At 37.1% G+C, this 19,794-nt stretch overlaps 1 protein-coding gene across 2 annotated transcripts in view; it reads right to left on the reverse strand.

The window, feature by feature from the left end:
• LOC132152881 (nebulin-like) overlaps window positions 1-19,550 on the reverse strand; it is a 58,604-nt gene extending 39,054 nt beyond the window's left edge. The window contains exons 1-48 of one of the 2 annotated variants that reach the window (XM_059561819.1): window positions 19,526-19,550; window positions 18,702-18,814; window positions 18,364-18,426; window positions 15,478-15,540; window positions 14,605-14,721; window positions 14,121-14,228; window positions 13,811-13,915; window positions 13,592-13,696; window positions 13,393-13,497; window positions 13,101-13,205; window positions 12,679-12,783; window positions 12,411-12,518; window positions 11,696-11,812; window positions 11,051-11,152; window positions 10,864-10,971; window positions 10,663-10,767; window positions 10,486-10,584; window positions 9,885-9,989; window positions 9,363-9,470; window positions 9,148-9,261; window positions 8,859-9,056; window positions 8,029-8,136; window positions 7,839-7,937; window positions 7,638-7,742; window positions 7,439-7,546; window positions 7,025-7,336; window positions 6,527-6,733; window positions 6,286-6,390; window positions 6,085-6,192; window positions 5,683-5,994; window positions 5,373-5,579; window positions 5,174-5,278; window positions 4,748-4,855; window positions 4,273-4,584; window positions 3,972-4,178; window positions 3,779-3,883; window positions 3,548-3,655; window positions 3,112-3,423; window positions 2,817-3,023; window positions 2,586-2,690; window positions 2,184-2,291; window positions 1,779-2,090; window positions 1,476-1,682; window positions 1,214-1,318; window positions 1,008-1,115; window positions 589-900; window positions 318-521; window positions 116-220 (exon numbers count right to left, since the gene is read on the reverse strand). In XM_059561819.1, coding sequence (XP_059417802.1) covers window positions 116-220; window positions 318-521; window positions 589-900; window positions 1,008-1,115; window positions 1,214-1,318; window positions 1,476-1,682; window positions 1,779-2,090; window positions 2,184-2,291; window positions 2,586-2,690; window positions 2,817-3,023; window positions 3,112-3,423; window positions 3,548-3,655; window positions 3,779-3,883; window positions 3,972-4,178; window positions 4,273-4,584; window positions 4,748-4,855; window positions 5,174-5,278; window positions 5,373-5,579; window positions 5,683-5,994; window positions 6,085-6,192; window positions 6,286-6,390; window positions 6,527-6,733; window positions 7,025-7,336; window positions 7,439-7,546; window positions 7,638-7,742; window positions 7,839-7,937; window positions 8,029-8,136; window positions 8,859-9,056; window positions 9,148-9,261; window positions 9,363-9,470; window positions 9,885-9,989; window positions 10,486-10,584; window positions 10,663-10,767; window positions 10,864-10,971; window positions 11,051-11,152; window positions 11,696-11,812; window positions 12,411-12,518; window positions 12,679-12,783; window positions 13,101-13,205; window positions 13,393-13,497; window positions 13,592-13,696; window positions 13,811-13,915; window positions 14,121-14,228; window positions 14,605-14,721; window positions 15,478-15,540; window positions 18,364-18,405 — 6,720 coding nt within the window. In that variant the 5' untranslated portion in view covers window positions 18,406-18,426; window positions 18,702-18,814; window positions 19,526-19,550. The remainder of the gene's footprint in view (window positions 1-115; window positions 221-317; window positions 522-588; window positions 901-1,007; window positions 1,116-1,213; window positions 1,319-1,475; window positions 1,683-1,778; window positions 2,091-2,183; window positions 2,292-2,585; window positions 2,691-2,816; window positions 3,024-3,111; window positions 3,424-3,547; window positions 3,656-3,778; window positions 3,884-3,971; window positions 4,179-4,272; window positions 4,585-4,747; window positions 4,856-5,173; window positions 5,279-5,372; window positions 5,580-5,682; window positions 5,995-6,084; window positions 6,193-6,285; window positions 6,391-6,526; window positions 6,734-7,024; window positions 7,337-7,438; window positions 7,547-7,637; window positions 7,743-7,838; window positions 7,938-8,028; window positions 8,137-8,858; window positions 9,057-9,147; window positions 9,262-9,362; window positions 9,471-9,884; window positions 9,990-10,485; window positions 10,585-10,662; window positions 10,768-10,863; window positions 10,972-11,050; window positions 11,153-11,695; window positions 11,813-12,410; window positions 12,519-12,678; window positions 12,784-13,100; window positions 13,206-13,392; window positions 13,498-13,591; window positions 13,697-13,810; window positions 13,916-14,120; window positions 14,229-14,604; window positions 14,722-15,477; window positions 15,541-18,363; window positions 18,427-18,701; window positions 18,815-19,525) is intronic. The other variant, XM_059561820.1, reaches the window with a different exon arrangement.
• Window positions 19,551-19,794: the final 244 nt, after the last annotated feature.

The following is a 19,794-nucleotide window of genomic DNA, read 5'->3' on the forward strand; positions in this document are numbered from 1 at the left end:
CAGTGCTCATTGCTCTTAATCTATACAGTATAGACTCATGGTTTATATTTGGAATATTTGCTTAAATAAAAAATAAGAAAACTCTCATATGCAACTTTAAATTTGAAATACTGACCTCACTATAGTTGACTTTGTTTTGCTTTGCAAGAACCACGTCCATTGCATCTGGCATTATGTGAATCTTTGTTTTATCATTGTTCCAAGCTTCAATATATTTTGACTGCCAGAATAAAGAGGGAATTAAGCACCAAAATTGATATCACAAACAATAACTGAGATATTTTCCATATGGGTATAGAAATCAAATGTAAAGATACCTTGTTCATAATTTCATTATTGGCTTTTGCCAAGACCAGTGGCATGTCTTCAGTTGTGCAAGTGAACTTGAAATTGCTTGGGTGCTGACGATACTTCTTTTCACTTAGGACTTCTCCAGCCTTTTTCGCTTTCTCAACATCAAGTGAACCAATGGGGACCCATCCGAGACCTCTTAGCCACTTCAGATCTGCCTTGTACACCGCCTAAGAGCAGACATATGTGAAAAGAGTGCTTTAAAAACTCTAAAAACTGCAGTAAAATCAGACTTACGTCACTCTGGATGTCATAGACTTGTCTGGCCTGGACAACATCATTGGAGTCGGGCAGGCAGGTCCAGTTGTGCAGGTAGGTTCTGTAGTTGGCATCATTGACCTGGATCTGGTTCTTCTTGGCCAACTCAAAAGCTATCATGTCCACTGGGAGGTTGAACTTGGTCTTTGACTTGTTGAAGTCTTTCTTGTAGAGGGCATCACTAGCAATCCTAGCTGAGTTCAAGGCCAGCATGAGCAGAGGATCATCCTGGACACTGAGTGCTCCAATGTGATGACCAACTTGCTTACGATAACCAGTCTTGTACTTGTACTGTGAAAAGTCCATTAAAATGTCCATTACAATTGGCTATGTACACAGTAATGCAATGCTGGGTCCAATAATAATAATAATAATAATAATAATAAAAGAAAACTTACATTACTAGCAATTGCACATGATGCTTTTGCAGCTTGAATTGGGATGGCATCAGCACGTAGATCGTAACCTTTTTTCTTTGCTTGTTCATTGGCAAGTTTGTAGAGTTTCTAAAGAAGAATATGAAAATAATATTTAAATACTGTTACTTAATGACAGTTACTGTTTACAATCAATCAACAATTATGAACATGGCAACATCACTCACCTCACTGTAGTTTAGTTTATTTTGACGAGCAAGAGCCACTTCCATCGAATCTGGCATAATGTGAATCTTGGTTTTGTCCTCTTCCCAGGCTGCATTATACTTTTGCTGAAGGAAGAGTAAATGGGTCCATTTTAAATTATTCTGAAACATACTGGCTATTATTAATTATGTGCCTCTAAAAAGAAAGTCACTTGACTAAACCTGATAGTCATTATAATCAAAAGCAAAGCAGCATGTCAAGTCAAATGGTTTCAACTTTTACCTTGTTTTTGATTTCATTGTTGACCGTAGCTAGGACCAGATCCATGGAATCCATGTCTTTAGTGAACTTGAAGTTACTAGGATGTGTGCGGTACAGTTTCTCGCTGCCTATCCGGCTAGCAGTCTTCGCTTTCTCCACATCCAGAGAGCCAATGGGAATCCATCCAACTCCCTTGATATAACTGTTATACTCAGATTTGTAGATGTTCTGCAGAATTAGAGAGAATGCCATCAAATCAAGCATTTTATTGAAGAATCCAAATATAATAAACATTTAAAATACAAAGTCACAATTCTAACTCACATCACTTGCGATCGCCTGCATGTTACGGGCTAGTTCTAGGTTCATGGCATCAGGCAGAACTTTATAATGTGTAATGATGTTCCTGTATCCAGCAAAGGTTTGAGCAGCCGTAGCCTGCTTAGCATGAACAACACTCAGCATGTCCACAGGTGTATGGTACTTCAGCTTGGCCTTGTGGTAATCCTTCTTGTATAGTTTATCACTTTGTATCTTAGCCACCTCCATGTAGTGCACCAGCAAGGGGTCGTCCTGGAGGCTACGGAAGCCAACATGGTGTCCTCTTGCTTTATTGTACTCTTTCTTATACTTGTACTATAACAAGAAATATTTGTAGAGATAAGAAGGGATAACATTTGGATAACACTAGTGACAGAAACATTTTTATTATCTTTCTGAGTAACTCACATCACTGGCAATATTTGTGGATGCCCTAGCTGCAACCACTGATACAGCATCTGCCTTGAGGTCATAACCTTTCTTCTTTAGGGCTTCCAGTCCTGCTTTGTAGGCTTTCTATAATCAAAACATGTTATACATGTTATTATTGCTTTTATAAAATCCCTACAGGGAACAGGGGATTTTTCAGTGACTCTTTCAAATAGGTCCACTGTTACATCATAAGTGATGAAATGTGAGTGCTTTTATGAATGACTGATACATTCACTCAATGAAAACACTTCTACTGTGTGTTATTCATACACATGAAACAAGTTCTCATTGGTGAAGCAAAAGCTGGGTATATTTTGTCTAAAATGTATCTTACTCCATAAGTACTTGTGATTCTGCAAATACACAGAGTACACCTACCTCACTGATGTTGATTGCATTAGCCTTTGCAAGAAGAATTTCAGGACTGTCAGGCATAACATGGACCTTTATCTTGTCCTTGTTCCAAGCATCTGTGTATGCTTGCTATAACAAAACACATTCAAAATATTATATATTGATCAGACCAGCCAAATAATCCACAAAACTTCCATCAATTAGATTAGATGAACATAAATCTCAGAAATTATGGATCATTTCTATATAATCTACCTTATCCATAATCTTATTATTGGCGGCAGCCAATGCAAGGTCCATAGAATCCATAAATTTGTGGAACTTGTGGTTCGAGGGGTGAGTGCGATAGTTGTAATCACTCAGAATCTTTCCCCCAACCTTTGCGGTCTCTACAGCCAGTGAACCAATGGGCACCCAACCCAGACCCTTCATGGAGGCGTTGTACTCACTCTTGTACTCAACCTGGGAGAACATAATGTTTGAATCCTTTGTTAATCCCATGGTACCCCCTCCATATGGGATGTGTGGATCTAAAATAAAATGGACTTACATCACTGGAGCTGATGTTCATGGAACGAGCTAACGCCAGGTTCATTGCATCAGGCAGCAGGGTGTAATTATGGAAGTGCTGCTTGTATCCTGCATATGTCTGAACCTTTGAGGCATTTTTTGCCTGCACAACACTTAACATGTCCACAGGTGTATGGTACTTCAGCTTGGCCTTGTGGTAATCTTTCTTGTAATTCCTTTCGCTCTGAATCTTAGCCACCTCCATATAGTGCACCAGCAAGGGGTCGTCCTGGAGGCTACGGAAGCCAACATGGTGGCCTTTCGCTTTCTCATATGCAAGCTTATACTTGTACTGTAATTACAGATACATCGATTTATCAGAAAAGATTACAGCATAGTGCCAACACATGAATAATTTTGCAGACATTTAAAAAAAAGTACTAAGACACCAATAGAATAGATGATAGGACATTTACATTGCTGGCAATATTCCTGCTGGCTTTGGCAGCCACAATTGAAATAGCGTCTGGTTTGAGGTCATAGCCCTTCTTATACATTTCCTCAAGGCCAGCTTTGTAGAGTTTCTGAAAAGACACAGAAAAGGCAATGGAATATACTGTACTGCAATAGACTTTTTTGTTGTTGTTATTGTTGTTGCTTTGGTTATTAATGAGAATCATTTGAATAAATGTATTAGTCAGTCTTACCTGACTCATGTTAAGTGCATTGGCTTTGGCCAGGACAATTTCAGGAATGTCAGGCATCACATGAATCTTGAGCTTGTCCTTTTCCCAGGCAGCATGGTAGGACTTCTGCAACCAAAAGCAATTCAGTTTTCATAGATTGACTATTAATTTTACAACAGTCAAAACAATGAAAATAAACTTAATTCAGACTTGCCTTGTCCATGATCTTATTATTGGCGGTAGCCAATGCAAGGTCCATAGAATCCATAAGTTTGTGGAACTTGTGGTTCGAGGGGTGAGTGCGATAGTTGTAATCACTCAGAATCTTTCCCCCAACCTTTGCGGTCTCTACAGCCAGTGAACCAATGGGCACCCAACCCAGACCCTTCATGGAGGCGTTGTACTCACTCTTGTACTCAACCTGGGAGATAATGAACATAATGTTTGAATCCTTTGTTAATCCCATGGTACCCCCTCCATATGGGATGTGTGGATCTAAAATAAGATGGACTTACATCACTGGAGCTGATGTTCATGGAACGAGCTAACGCCAGGTTCATTGCATCGGGCAGCAGGGTGTAATGATGGAAATGCTGCTTGTATCCTGCATATGTCTGAACCTTTGAGGCATTTTTGGCCTGCACAACACTCAACATGTCCACAGGTGTATGGTACTTCAGCTTAGCCTTGTGATAATCCTTTTTGTAGTTCTTCTCGCTCTGTATCTTAGCCACCTCCATGTAGTGCACGAGCAAGGGGTCGTCCTGAAGGCTACGGAAGCCAACATGATGGCCTTTCGCTTTCTCAAATGCTTTTTTGTATTGATACTATGATCAAAGAACAGTAGATGCTAATCAGTCCAGTACATTCATCATGTAATTGCAAAAAAAAATAATAAAAAATAAAAATAATATATATATATAGACATATATATTGGTATTGCTGAACAAGTCCTTCAGCATTTTAATGCAAGATACATTTTGCACTTACATTGCTGGCAATGTGTCTTCCTTGTTTAGCAGCAACAATGGGAATAGCATCAGCTTTCAGGTCATAGCCTTTGGCAATGTCCACAAGCCACTGTGCCTTGTAGCGTGACTATAAAATAAGTTTTTTTAACATTTACATTATTTTAGTCTTTCATTGACAATAAAAATAACAACAGTTTTAAATACAGTTATTTAAATAAAATGCAATTAACTGATCAAATCAGTATAAAAAAAAAAAGAAAAAAGAAATTACATGAGGAAAAACACAAAACCTGCAAGACACTTTGGTAATAACACAATTAGAGTGCATATGCTGAAACCGGTTAATGCAATAGTTGAAAATTAACTAAACTAATGTAAACACATAGAACCCTTTTGAAAAGTGTTTCTCTTTTTTTAATGAGATTTTATATGCTATTGTACTCACCTCACTCACAGTCTGGGCATTATATTTAGCCTGCAGGAACTCTGGAGCATCAGGTGGTAGATTGTAGGTGTGCATAAATTTCTCTCCAGAGGCTTTGTAGGCAGCCTTAAATGGAATAATAAGCAAACAAGAACTCTCAAGTCAGTATTAGATCATCATTCTTATTATCATTCACAATAAATTATCAAAGTACACTTACTTTATTTTGTAGTTTTGTGTTGCTAATGGCCAAAGCCATGTTCATCTGATCTGTTAGACTGGTAAATTTTAGCGTACTGGGGTGAATTCTGTATGACCTCTCATCAAGGGCTTTATTGGCAGCCTTGGCCTTCTCAACATCTATAGAACCTATGGGAACCCAACCTGCTCCTTTGAAGATGCTGTTGAAATCTGATTTGTACAAATTCTGAAGAGAAAAAAAAATTATCTGTTAATCATTTTGACAAAACAGTGGGTAATTGTCATTGGGTGACTGGGTCATTGTCATATCCTTATTCAGTTGTTCTTACATCACTCTGGATCTCCATCATGTTGCGAGCCAGTCCAATGTGCATGGCATCGGGCAGCAGGGTGTAATGATGGAAATGCTGCTTGTATCCTGCATATGTCTGAACCTTGGAAGCGTTTTTGGCCTGCACAACACTTAGCATGTCTACAGGTGTATGGTACTTCAGCTTGGCCTTGTGGTAATCCTTCTTGTAGTTCCTCTCGCTTTGCATCTTGGCCACCTCCATGTAGTGCACCAGCAAGGGGTCGTCCTGAAGGCTACGGAAGCCAACATGGTGACCTCTAGCCTTCTGATATGCAAGCTTATACTTGTACTATAAAAAATAACGCAACACAGTTGCATGTAAGTCAACAATGCACTCAAACAAATTAAATATAAATAAACTAAATGTATGCTTGCGTACATCACTGGCAATATCCCTAGAGGATTTTGCAGCAACAACAGGAATGGCATCATGCTTCATATGATGTCCTTTCAGAAGATCCTGCTTGTGTGCATAGGTATAGTAGGTCTGCAAAGGCAAAATAAAACAAGCTTTCAGTTGAACTTGATACCGTTAACCATCTCATTGTCATATACTGTATAAGATACGATGCATTCTTACCTTGCTGACATTGACAGCATTGTATTTGGCTTGCAGAAGCTCTGGTGTATCCGAAGGGAGATGGTAAGTGTGCATGAACTTCTCACCACTGGCTTTGTACAGCCTCTGAAAAACAAATTTGACATGATTCAGAAAGTAAAACATCAATTTAACATATTCAACCTTATGGCATTGTTAAACATTTTTAACATTGTGGACACTAATCATGGGCACCGGTCAACAGCATGCATTTTTCACCCACATCGCTTAGCTGCTTTGCATTCAGTTTGGCTTGTTCCATGACTGGGGTGTCCAGAACGCTGGTAAACTTGATAGTGTCTGGGTGCTGCCTGTACTTCTTCTCATTGAGAGCTGCACCAGCAACTCTGGCTTTCTCAACATCCAGAGAACCAATGGGGATCCAGCCAGTGCCTTTTACATAGTTCTCATAATCCTGTTTATATTGGACCTGTTGGAATCAAACAACACATATTAAATAAAACATTCACAGAAATATCAACTATGCTTAGTATCTCACATCTTTTATACTAAAGATGTATTTTTTTATTAAGAATAGAATTAGAATAATGAGTGCTAAAGCTAGAGGGTCAAATAAAGATGGAATAGATGGGTTTTAAGCCAATTATGAAAGCTATGTTCTGTTAGATCAATATTAAGGAAAATGTATGATGCAATTGATTTTTGTAAATCTAGATAAGAGAGTCACACATAGAGCCGAAGATTCTGAAATGTTTCTTACATCACTGGAGCTGATGTTCATGGAGCGAGCTAACTCCAGGTTCATTGCATCAGGCAGCAGGGTGTAATGATGGAAATGCTGCTTGTATCCTGCATATGTCTGAACCTTTGAGGCATGTTTGGCATGTGCGACACTCAACATGTCCACAGGTGTATGGTACTTCAGCTTAGCCTTGTGATAATCCTTTGTGTATAGTTTATCACTCTGTATTTTAGCCACTGCCATGTAGTGCACCAGCAAGGGGTCATCCTGGAGGCTACGGAAGCCAACGTGGTGGCCTCTCTCCTTCATATACTTCTTCTTATACTGAACCTGAAAGACAATGTAAATCAAACAGTGTATTTAATATTCTGTTCCACACTGCAGTTTCCCATCCATTGTTCCTCTTTATGGATTTATGAAGGGATCTCTTACATCACTAGCAGCATTTCTTGCCGCCTTCGCAGCTTGTACAGGGATGGCGTCAGGCTTCAAATCATACCCCTTTGCAATAGTCTTCAGCCATTCAAGCTTATAGCATTTCTGAAAAGAGATGCAATAGATATACAGAGGCATCAACTTTGCAAAAAACAACATACAAAAAAACATAAATCTTTAGGGCATTTTCACTTACATCGCTTATGTTGTAGGCATTACACCTGGCCTGAAGGAACTGTGGGACATCAGGAGGGAGGGAGTATTTCTGATGGACTTCATCCAGACCTTTCTTATAGTGCAGCTATAGTGGGGAAATATTCAGTGATCACATAAACGTGCTGCTTTAGCATTTATTCAGAGAAACATGTTTATTATTATTTTTTGTGGTATTGCTTACATCACTTCTTATCATCTGGTTGACTTTGGCTTGCAGCTGGAGAGGGTGGTCATCTATAGCAGTAAAATGAATGGTGTCTGGATGCTGCCTGTATTTTTTCTAAGTAAGAAAAAGAAAGATATAGTCAAGTGACGTTACTGATAACAATAGAAATCAATTCTTTATACAGATAAAACATTAAGTGTCATACTTCACATAAGATATCCCCTGCTTTCTTGGATTTCTCAACTTCCATGGAGCCGTAAGGCACCCAAGGCGTTCCTTTGACATAGTTATTGTAGTCGGACTTGTATTCATTCTGTGGTTACAAATGACAGAAAAATCAGTAACGCCAAAAAAAAATAAAGGTATGATTGATCAACTTTTGCTATGTGGACTTGGTTCATGTTTAATAAACATAACTAAAATGAACAAATACATAAAATACAAAAAAAAATAAAAAATACAAATTAGTTTAGAAGATGACAAATTATGTGTATTTGAGCAAATTAAATTGGTATTTGTGGCTTTTAGTCCATGTCTTTAAGAACAGGGAGCCCATATATCATATACTGTATCTTTTAGCAGATATATGCATGTAAAATTTTGTCTTTTTCATTCAGGACCAAAATGGGGCAAACTTGCACTCGTAAATTTTGTATACTCAAGTTCTTAAATATTCTAGAATAAGAATATCTCCTCACTCTGATACCACCCACTTCTGACTAGAATTTATTTATTTATTTATTACATTATAAAAGAACATCAGGCAGTCAGCCAAGGGGAAAGATGGCTAAATGCATGAATCTAAATGTAATGTTAGACTTCTGACTAAAATAGCATGGTTTGCATTTGTTCACAGCTGGGATGTTAGGTTATTGGCCATTTTAAAAAAAGACAATATTTTCAATATGCCTTTCTCACCCAACTTCGTGTTTTAATAGGAAATACTTCAGTATAGCAATGACAACGGCACTTGTCAACACAGAACTTGTAAATCTGTACTAATTCTAGTTTGTCTAAAGCAGCAGGGATCCTTACATCACTTTGAAGAGCATTGGCATTCTTTGCCAGGACCAGTGGTATGCTGTCATAAGGGAGAAGGTAACGGTTTGGGATATTCTTATAGCCAGTCATGCTGGCAATGGCCTGAGATTTCTTAACAAGAGTCACAAGCATCATGTCCAGTGGAGAATGGTACTTGGTCTTCATCTTCTCATAGTCTTTCTTGTACTCACGCTATTTCAGAGAATCAAAAATGTACTGTTAGTACAGAAAAAACTTCAGGATTGTGTATACAAGTTATCAGTAATGCACTAACTAACCATACCTCACTTTGGATCTTAGCAACATGTACTGAATGCATGATCTTGGGATCATCTTTGATGCTGAGGGCCCCAATCATCTGTCCTCTGTTCTTCTCATATTCTTTTTTGTATTTCACCTAAAATTAAAGACCACATCATTGTCACAATTACCTGAAATATTTTTAATTGTTTTGTTACACACCGTCAGGTAAATGACCCAAATATCCCATTTACTTACATCGCTGGCAATGTTAGTGTGAGCACGGGCTGCAAGGATCGAAATTGCATCTCCTTTCATCTCAAATTTCTTCGCTTTTGCTTTTTCCCATTCAAACTTGTAACACGTCTGTGAACATGAAATAGAGAAAACAGTGCATTATGATCAGGGTTCAGTTCAATGCACTGCTATGAATGAAGGGTGAGCGTGATTACACCAAGTACAACATGTTCCTGAATCAACATCCTTGTTGATCCTGGAACAACATTCCAATCAACCAATCAGAAATGAGATATAACGTTTCAGGAAATATATGTTTTAGGCTTACAATCAGGGTTAGGTGCTTATACTCCCTTTTCAATCAGCTATCATTTCCTACTGATTTTAGGAATAAATTATGGGTAGGGTTGGGGATAGGGATTGGGTTAAGTCTGTATTTTTGTACAGTAATATTGATCCAGGATCATCAGAAGATGTTGATCCAGGAACATGTCTTACTTGGCAAAATCATGGCGAGCGTGAATGAAGATCGAATGAACTTACATCACTAAGGTTATAAGCATTAACTCTAGATTGAATGAAGAAAGGGTAATCAGGAGGGAGGTAACACTTAAACTTCTCCTTCTCATACTTTTCCTTGTAGTTGAGCTGTAAAAAAAGAGAAAAAAGTGTTAATATACAGTGTTAATAAAATGATAATATACAGTATTCTACACCAAATGTATAATTATAATGGCTAATGAAAATGTAATCTTATATATATAAATATATATACACACACACACACACACACCATGATTGTGATTGTGATTGCTCCATGATTGTGGTGTTCAGTGAGACATGATGAACTCGATGAACACCACCAGATGGCTCCTCGGTCTCAAACGGATTGGTCAGTTGTTTATCAGGCTTTGTTTGCCTGTGACTTACCACTCAAATCTCAAAATAGCACAAACAACAGTTCTAATAATATGTCTAGGGATTCACTCTTTTATCAGCAGCACTGAGATGACAACTGTGCTCTAATAATGAATGAGGGGATTTTTCTAGAGCAACATTTGACAAGGTCCACGAACCACCTGGTAAACTTTTTACAGTGTCTTTGGTTTTATTTAGTCATAGTAATTAAAGCTTTTTCACGTACATCACTCAGCTGTTTGGCGTTGATGGCAGCTTGCACAAGAACAGGTGAGTCTGTCACCTGTGTGAACTTCACCTTGTCTGGATGTTGACGATAAACTTTCTGCAAACACACACACACACAAACAAAAATCACGTAAAGTCATGTTCTGTACCCATGCCATTAAATATATATACTTACATCTTGACATTGCTGAAGCTTCTTATTGGCTTCATATTCAGGTGTCATAGTTTGAGGGAAGAAACATCTTGTCTTTATGTCCTCATAATCAGCTTTGTAGATTTGCTTTTAAAAGACAAAGGAAGCAAGTGTTAATACACACATAATTGTTTTTATATCAAGAAGATTAAATGTACACATAAGTACATTAAGGTAGCTTACATCATTCTTTAATTCTTCCATCTTCTGGCAGTGAACTGTAAATATATCTTCATAGCTACCAACATAATGACCCTTCACCTCATTTTCATACTTTTCTTTATAACGGACCTGAGGAAAGAGAACAACATAAACCTGAGATATGAGGAAATATCAGATGTTTGCAACAAGTTATGAAATCGTTACTCACATCACTGAACTTCTTCAAGACACTGTCCATCTTGAATTTGGGAGTGTCACAGTAATTGATGCTGAATCCCCGTGCTTTCTCATAATTAGCTTTATATACATTCTAGAAAAGGCAAAAGAAAGGCATGTCAGTAATGAGTCAACAGTTTGAGATATAAACTACATTTATTTCAATACAAGTTTGTTTAAATTCTCAAAATAACACCTTTAGTAAATGATGAGAGGACACGCTTTATAATCCTCATTTTGAAATCTTTAGTATCATTTTGGTTTAATCTGTGTGCCAAACAGTGGCCACACAGATAGAAATCCGATTCAATTATCAGGTGTAATGAGATGTGTTCATTTTAAATGAGCTGCATTATTCACACTAACTGAATTAAAGATGTAAAGATATAACCCACACCATCATTTAATCAGTAACACTATGATACGAGCATTGCTAAACATCTTTAGTTTTTAGAGAAGAACTCAGTGTAACATCTTTGGTTTTTCAATGCTTTCAGTATTTGTATTTGCTAAATCATTTATTTCAGCTGCCTTGTGGCAATATGTATTATGCACAACCTTATCAAAAACCTATTAGATCATAAACATTTCCTGACAAAGCAGACCACTTTAATGATTAAAATCTGGATTAACATACATCACTCAAGATGGTGCCTGCGTATCTCAGCTGTCTGAGAAGGGGGTTCTCTGTAGCAGGGAGAACGTTGTAATCGGACACTGCTTTTGTCTTCTCATAGTCCTTCTTATATTTGACCTGTTAAGGTGGAAAAATACATATATTAAATGACAAACGGTTGTGAATTGATATGACTCTTGGGTTCTTCTTGCACTGTTTAAAGATTATTTAGGACTCAGAAAATTTTTCTTTTTCTCTTTTAAGCCAACACAAAAAAAATTCACAACAAGTTCAGTAAATATAATTTGATACCCATCCCTTGTCTCTTTTATAGCTACCGGGCATGAAAATACCTGGGATCTAATCCTCTTTGTTTTTTTATGTCCTCTCTTGTAATGCAGGCAATGATAATTAGTAAGCACGGATCAACAGAGATAACCAGATCAGACATGTGAATCTCTGGATTGACTCATGATCTGTTTAAAGAGTCATCACAGGAAGGTTGTTTCCATGCAATGGAAACTAAAAAAGTATGTCTATCATCAGTAAGTACTACTTTCATTGGGAGTCAATGCACATAATGTTTAAAAAAAAATTACATTCGTTTGACATTTTCTAGAAACTAATTCATTGAAACATACACACATTGAGACAGAAAATACCAGCTTTACATGTGGTATCAGATTTACAGACTCCATTATATGCATGAAGAAAAAAAAAATTCTAAAAACCTTACCGTACTTGCAGCTTCACGAGCCTTTTTATTAGAAGCGTATGTTGGTGTGTCTGTTTGCATGAAATAAATTTGGTCTTTCATGTCTTCAAAATCAGACGTATATTTTTTCTGGAAAGAAATCAAAGTGACACTAAGCTTTTTTTTTTAATTATTTTAATATTCATATTTTGTATATTAATAATGTGCATGTTTGACTTTGATAAATGCATTTATTTGAACTACCTTAACAGAATATGTTTTTGAAGCATGCTGGGTTTCTTGCACTTACATCACTGATGTTGTCCATAGCCATTCTAGCAACCGCGACATCAAAGTAAGGGGTTTCGCACCATTTGCCCTTCACATTCTTGTTGTAATCCTCATGATATTTAAGCTGTGAAGAATTAAAGTGTTTTTCATTATTTTTGTAGTTCACATGTTATTCCCAGAGACTATTTTGGCGAGCACAATCTATTCTTGCAGGGACAGAAGATATTTACATGATTATCAGACCCTGATGTTCACATTGTAAAATATATTACAATACAAAACTACAATAAATACAAATAAAATGTAATACTGTAGACCAAACCCCTCAACTGGTGCAAGTCTGATAGATGATAGAAACTAAAAAAAGACCCTTTATTAACACTTTATTAACAGGGAAAATGGAAATTGATTCAGAAAGCAAGAAAACCAGGGAAGTCATACATTACTACGATTGGTGAAGTTTTTCTTGGCCTGTTGCACCTCTGGGGGATCAGCCAGACATGTGTATTTTGCCTTGCGCTGATCATGACCCTTCTTGTAAATAATCTGTACAGATGAAGCACAACAGTTTTTTGAAACAAGGGCAGTTCTAAGAGCAATAAGAGCACATGTAACAGTATTTTTTAACAGGGATAGTAAAATACAAAAATTAAATGAACACATTTAGAAACAAAAAGTGTTGTTTCCCCAAATTGTTTCAAGTTCCACAGTATAATATCACAAGTTTACTCACATCACTGAGGTCTTGTTGGGCCTTGGCCACCCTGCGCAGCTCTGGGCTGTCACTGTATGGATAGTACATGGTTTTATCATCATCCCATGCCTCTGTGTACAGTTTCTGGTAGGGATATTCAATCATCGTAGAGGGTAAATCAGCCAGTAAGGACAGTATAAATATCACTTTAGTGCCAAGACAGGAATCAGAGGTCTACCTTGCTGTAATTTGCTGCATTCTTCACAGCAAGAACCAACTCAGGGGCATCGGGAGGGAGCGAGTACCTATCCTTGGTCTCATCCCATTTTTGCCTGTACAAAACCTGGAAAAAGCATATGTAAGAACTTATGTTATGACATGATGATAATAAAAACGAGGAAAGGAATCAGGATTTCACTAGATGTTGGGTAGTCACTGTTTTGACACAAGCACTTACTTTGCTGATGAGCTCAGTGGCGTGCTTCACATGGGCAATCTCACGAGCCTCGCCATCATAAAGGCTGGTGGTTTTGGCCTTCAGTCCTTCCATACGGTATTTCACCTGGGTAACCAAAACAATTCATGGTCAGTTAAATTTACAACATCTGCTAGAATTAAGAAGTGTCTGGTTGTGGTTTATTAGGAGATCTCAACTAAGGAGGTTTCAAAAAAGCATCAGTCAAAACACCCCATGGAAATATATAGATGTTGCAAACTATATTCTGACAGACTGAAAAGCACTGATATGATCCATCAGGGGTACATACCTCACTGAGCTGCTCCTGGGCCTTTTTGATGCGAATCATCTCAGGTGTGTCAGCCGAAATGGCATAGGGCTGCCCCTTTGATTTTTCATATGCCTCCCTGTATTTATTCTAAAAAAATAAAAATAAAAATAAACATACAAATTCAGTTTGCATTATAGAGCAGTCTGTCACTTTTGATTAATTTAATGCATTCTAGCTGAATAAAATATTAATTTAATTCATTCTTATTAAATTACTGGCTCAAAACTTTTGAATGATCATTTGAATCAAACCCCTACTGACTCTAGTTCTTCCCTAATATCTTTTTTTATTCCAATGGTTCTCAAACTGTTGCCTGCGGACATGATTGATTCTGTTGTCTCAACAGATCATTTTGGATCATTAACAGTTAGGTCTAATTCATTTCAATGAAATAAGAACAAAACAGCGGTCTAGGTAGCTTACGGATTAATAGCAAAAAATATTTCCTTTGTCATTTGCTTACATGGCTGTACTGGTCAAGCATCTTCTGATTGTGTGCCAGGTAAGGAGTCATGAACTTGGAGGTGTCCACCTTCACCTTCTTCCTAACTACGCGTTTGGGAAGGCCACCAGGTCCAAGCTTAAAAAATATAGCAATCAGCATTTAAGACAGATGCACGTGGTTAAGAGCAACATCTCTCACTTTACAGAACTTCATCACTGAAAGCCAAACCATTTAAGATAACATTACATAATTTTATGGGAACCAGTTCTGGGGGACCATAACATGTCATTTTCAAATATTACATCCAATTTTCCGACACTTACCTTCAATGTCCTCTGCAAACAGTATTTAGTTTGTTTACCATGCAAATTAGTATGAGCAAACAGGTTATACAGAATTCAGAAAACTTGATATTTCACTGACAGATCAGTAAATTAGTATTGGCTCAACAGGTATTTCATTAACATGTTTTTTTTTTTTTAAACATGCAGAATATGCACTTTTGGGAGAGGCAAACCAAGTGCATTAAGCAGGTTTTACCACATACTACTACAGCTTTAGACAGACATAAACTAAAGTAAACATCACATTAACTCACATAGAGAAAGCTCTATTAACACAACCTCACTGTCATCGCTGGCATTTGCGTGGCTCTGAATCATGGGGGCTATTTTTTGAAAATGTGCTATTCTCACAACTTAAAAAATGTATTCTGTTTTCATTGACCCATGAATTGTTAAACAAGGGAGTTTGTTTAATAATCCACTATTTAAGTCAGTATACCATTTGGATAGATATTACTAATCAAAACTAATCTAAAAGAACAATGGAATAGCCCCCATGGCATGTGGAAGGAACAGAGATCTGTTTCATCAGTTTTCATTCATTTACCTCCACACCATGAGACATTGAGGTGGTCGAGGTGGTGACTGTTGGACCCTCCTCATAGTAGTACTATAAATATAGGAAAAACTCTGGGCTTTCAAAATGATGGTCACACACTTCTGGAAAACACTACAATCTAGGAAAGTGACTTTTTCCTGCTCTGGGTGTTGTAGACTGTTTAAAACAACCATTTGGACAACCATTGGGAATAGAAATACTCATACACCCATACAAGTATTTTAAGCTTAACATATCACAAATAAATTTGTAGCTATGTTTTGGTTTTATACAGAGCCCTGCACATGACATACAGAGGGAAAAAAACAGATACTGTGGCTTTGAATTAAGAATGTGTTCCTATAATTAACAAATTTGTGGCCACATACCTTTTTGATCCCTTAAGATTGGGAACTATTTCTCAATTCGTGACCATGATATCCTATTTTTTTTCCCCCAAAATGTTCTGTGCTTCGTAATTTGGGACATTAAAACCTAAAAATAATCTGTGGTACGCGTCTTTCTAAATAAAACTATATTGATCTATAAAAACACTACTTAAATATTGAACATTTTCCGCCCAGATTGTTGTTTCCTTCTCTTCACTTGCTGTAAAATGAATCTCAACAGTTGTTTAGGGAATAAAAATATAGTAATACTGCCATTTTCCCAGAAGACCACTGTCTATGACTGACAGAGCCGAATGACTGGCAGGTGCTAAGAACATTATAGCACCCAAATGACCTCAACCCTATTATTATTTGCAGCTAATGTTATTGTCATGGTAGGAAATAGAAACAGCGGGTCAGAGAACAAATTCCAACCCAAACACACATACATGACTGAAAGCAGTGTATCACATTTAGCCATACACGTGATTCCTGAACTGTCTAGAGACAGAACTATCCTTTCTGGTATTTAGCCAGTTATCATGACAGAATCTCTCAGTAATTGGCTGCCACATCACAGAAGGCTTCAAGTAGTGTGAAACCAGAGCAGGAAAAAAACACCCCAAAACTATGATTTTACAGGAGTTTAAAGCTTCTTTATTTGGACCAGTGGATAGCCGAAATACATATATTTTAAGATCCTGTGATTTGTATATACTTTTTCACTTAACAGTCAAGATACAGGAGATGGAAAGTTGTGAATATTCAATAAAATACAAATCAAAATCTCTCTCTCTCTCTCTCTCTCCACCATTAACAGATTTTTTTTTTTCCACAGGTCCTCCCCCAAAAGCATTCTAACTGCATGACGTTAACAGCAAAAGGAGTGCAATTTACAACACGGCTCATTTGCCTCTCTGCGAGTCTGCTATAGATGTCAACTTCTATATTTGTGTCTTTGGAAAGAACAACTAAGCCATAGCTGAAGGCTGCTTTTCCATTAATGGAGAAAAAATAACAAATCTTTGCAGAAATTTGAGAAACATTTTTATTTATATATATATATATATATATATATATATATATATATATATATATATATATATATATATATATATATATATATTAGTGCTATATTATTTCTATAAAACACTATAACCTGTAAATAATAACTTCTGGAAAAATAATTAAATAATAATAATTGTTTCCCTTATCAACAACTTTATTTAAAAAACCAACAAAATATTAAATAACAAAATGTGAATCTCTGCTTTCCACAGATCCAATGAGAGAAGCCAACTGAATTAACGCGATGTCTTTCAGGTCCTATTCTAAGTGTAGATGAAAGTAGTAGTGAAATCAGAGCATATATATTCCAAAATATTTGTTTGAGGTGCAAAATGGGCGAATTTCCATTTCCTGGATATGTTAAAGGGGAATACAAAAGCATTTGTTTAAAAAGTTCTTTCAAAGGTACCTAAATAATGAGAAGTCATGTTAATGCAATAGTTTGGTAAACCCCTGTAAGATATCTACATCAGAAATGGACACGAAAGTATACAAGGTCTACTTTAACTCTATTTCTCTTGGAAATACTGAATTAAAGTATCAACCTTCTGCTTTCACTCTTCCATTGAACACTCAGACACATTTACCATTCATACAGAAATTATTTCAAGGAATAACATGACAGAAACACATTGAAGTAAACAAAACTGCCGCAAGCTTCAGGAGGAGCTGAAATATTGTTGTATTTCTTCAAAATACCACAAAACATGGAATATACGCAAAATTATGCTGATTAAGCAATTGTGATTAAATTGACAACAGTACATATTTGATTTGAAATAACACTAATGTTTTCTGCTCTTAATGAAGCTTGCAGTCGATTTAGTGCTCTGAACAGAACATAATCCCACTGTTAGTATAAAAGCTGAGAGTATTATATCTAACAATGGTTATTTCCATTCAGGCTTATTTGGTTTGATCAGGAAAAAAATAACATTAGCATGTTCATAATAAGATCTTATCAGATTATGACAAAATGCTGCAGGGGTCATTACATAAATGTCATGTGAATGACGGTTTGCCAAATATCTTATTGACATCTCGTTATGGTATTAAATGTATTACATCGATCGAAATGACTGCATTGATACATTGATTACTGGGAATAAAACATGCATTGAAGGGAATTTACTGCACTACAGCCTCCATGGAAGAGGTCATTTAAAATAGGATTCAATGCTAATCATATACAACATGGCAGCTTCTACTAAACTGCAGATGTTGGAGGTATCTTAGATCACTATTCATAGGGTTTGCCACTATACCTATAGGATTGAGCTCTATGGGGCATTAAGTTGAAAAGCCGATATATATTCTATTCAAAGGGTAAAGCAATATAATGCAGAGCAGCAATAGTGGCATTCTTTCAATAAATGAGTGGACAACCTCTAAACAGATGATAAAATATGTATTGCAAAGAATCAGATTTGTATCTTACCTCCTCCACGATCTCTTCTTCATACTCTTCTTCTGATGACATCTTCAAACAGATTTAGTGAGTCTACACAAGCACATTAAAAATGGTCAGACACTAGCAAGGCTAATCTGTATAGTACATATGTAACTAAATACTAACAGCATGAAACTAATTTCTGTTGCAGGATTCGATGAGAATTAAATAGATTTGTTGAATACTTTTTAAGGCAAATAAAACATAGGAAGTTGAAGTGACCTTCACTGAAGGATTTGAATTTCACTAGCACCTGAAGGACACTCACAAAATTAACAATACACCAGGAATGATCTGTTAAGTTAAAGAACTAACTACAGACATACCTTTACTATAGAAGGTTACAATAGAATTTCAGCAACCCTACAGTAAAGAAAGGTATTCGCTTTCCATCCACTCGTGTCCCAATCTGCTATTCCATTTTATGTATTCCTGCAAACTTAAACAAAGACAAAAATGTGTCAGTTCTGTTCTGACTGAGCTGATGCTTTAGTGTGAGTGGATCAACAAAAGCAAAAATCCTAATTTTGTGCTGAAATCTTTCTGCAGGCCTTGGGAGGAGAGATGGTTTAACACCTAAGACCCCCCAAACGCTGCTCCTCCTGGCTGAAGCCTTGCGACAGCTGCTCTGAATTGCTCCAGCTATTTGTCATGTAAGCCAATGCTATGGGTGATTGGCTGGCTTTGTTTAGCTAGGGGAGCTTCAATGCCTTCTGAGGCTGCAGGTTAAATTTAGGTCTGACCACTAACTACCCTTTTTTAGGACCCAAATCCCAGAAAATGCCATCAAATGGTGGTTTTCTGTGCAGTTTCATCAGAAAGATTGAGAGGAACGTGGACGGGACTTTAATAACCAACTCCTGCCCGTGAGATGAGATGCTTCACATAGTCTTTCAGGAAGAACAAAGTCCAGGAATAAGTTGAATAAGCTTTGAGTAACTGGTAAACTGTTTGTTCCTGCAATGATGGCCAATAAAGTCGATTCGAAAGATGATTCTTATCAGGCCGTGGTCAGCATCACCCTGAGCATCACATCCTTCTAACAAACAGGCTGTAGAAGATGGTCAATCCAACTTAGCAGGTCATGCAAAGAGTGCTAGAGAGTGAAATCTGGTGCGCAGTTTGATTTCATAGTTTTTCCTTTGCTTACCGGTGACTTTAAAGTTAAAACGTTTCCCAACTTGCCAGAGCCTCCCCAACTCTTCCCTCCTGAGAAACACTGGGCAACAGCTCACAGCTGCAACAGTTCACAGCTGCAACGGCACTCCGATTATCATGTGCTCCTATTCACCAATCAATGGCCAGTATTCTCAGGTTTCAAAAGCTAAATATACATCAGTGACCCCTTCACAAAAGTGCACCTGTTCAGCAAATCATCAGCAATACAACTATAATTGTCAAAGATGGAGTTCTATGGAG

This window comes from Carassius carassius, chromosome 11 (assembly GCF_963082965.1).
Source record: "Carassius carassius chromosome 11, fCarCar2.1, whole genome shotgun sequence".
Classification (NCBI taxonomy): Eukaryota; Metazoa; Chordata; class Actinopteri; order Cypriniformes; family Cyprinidae; genus Carassius; species Carassius carassius.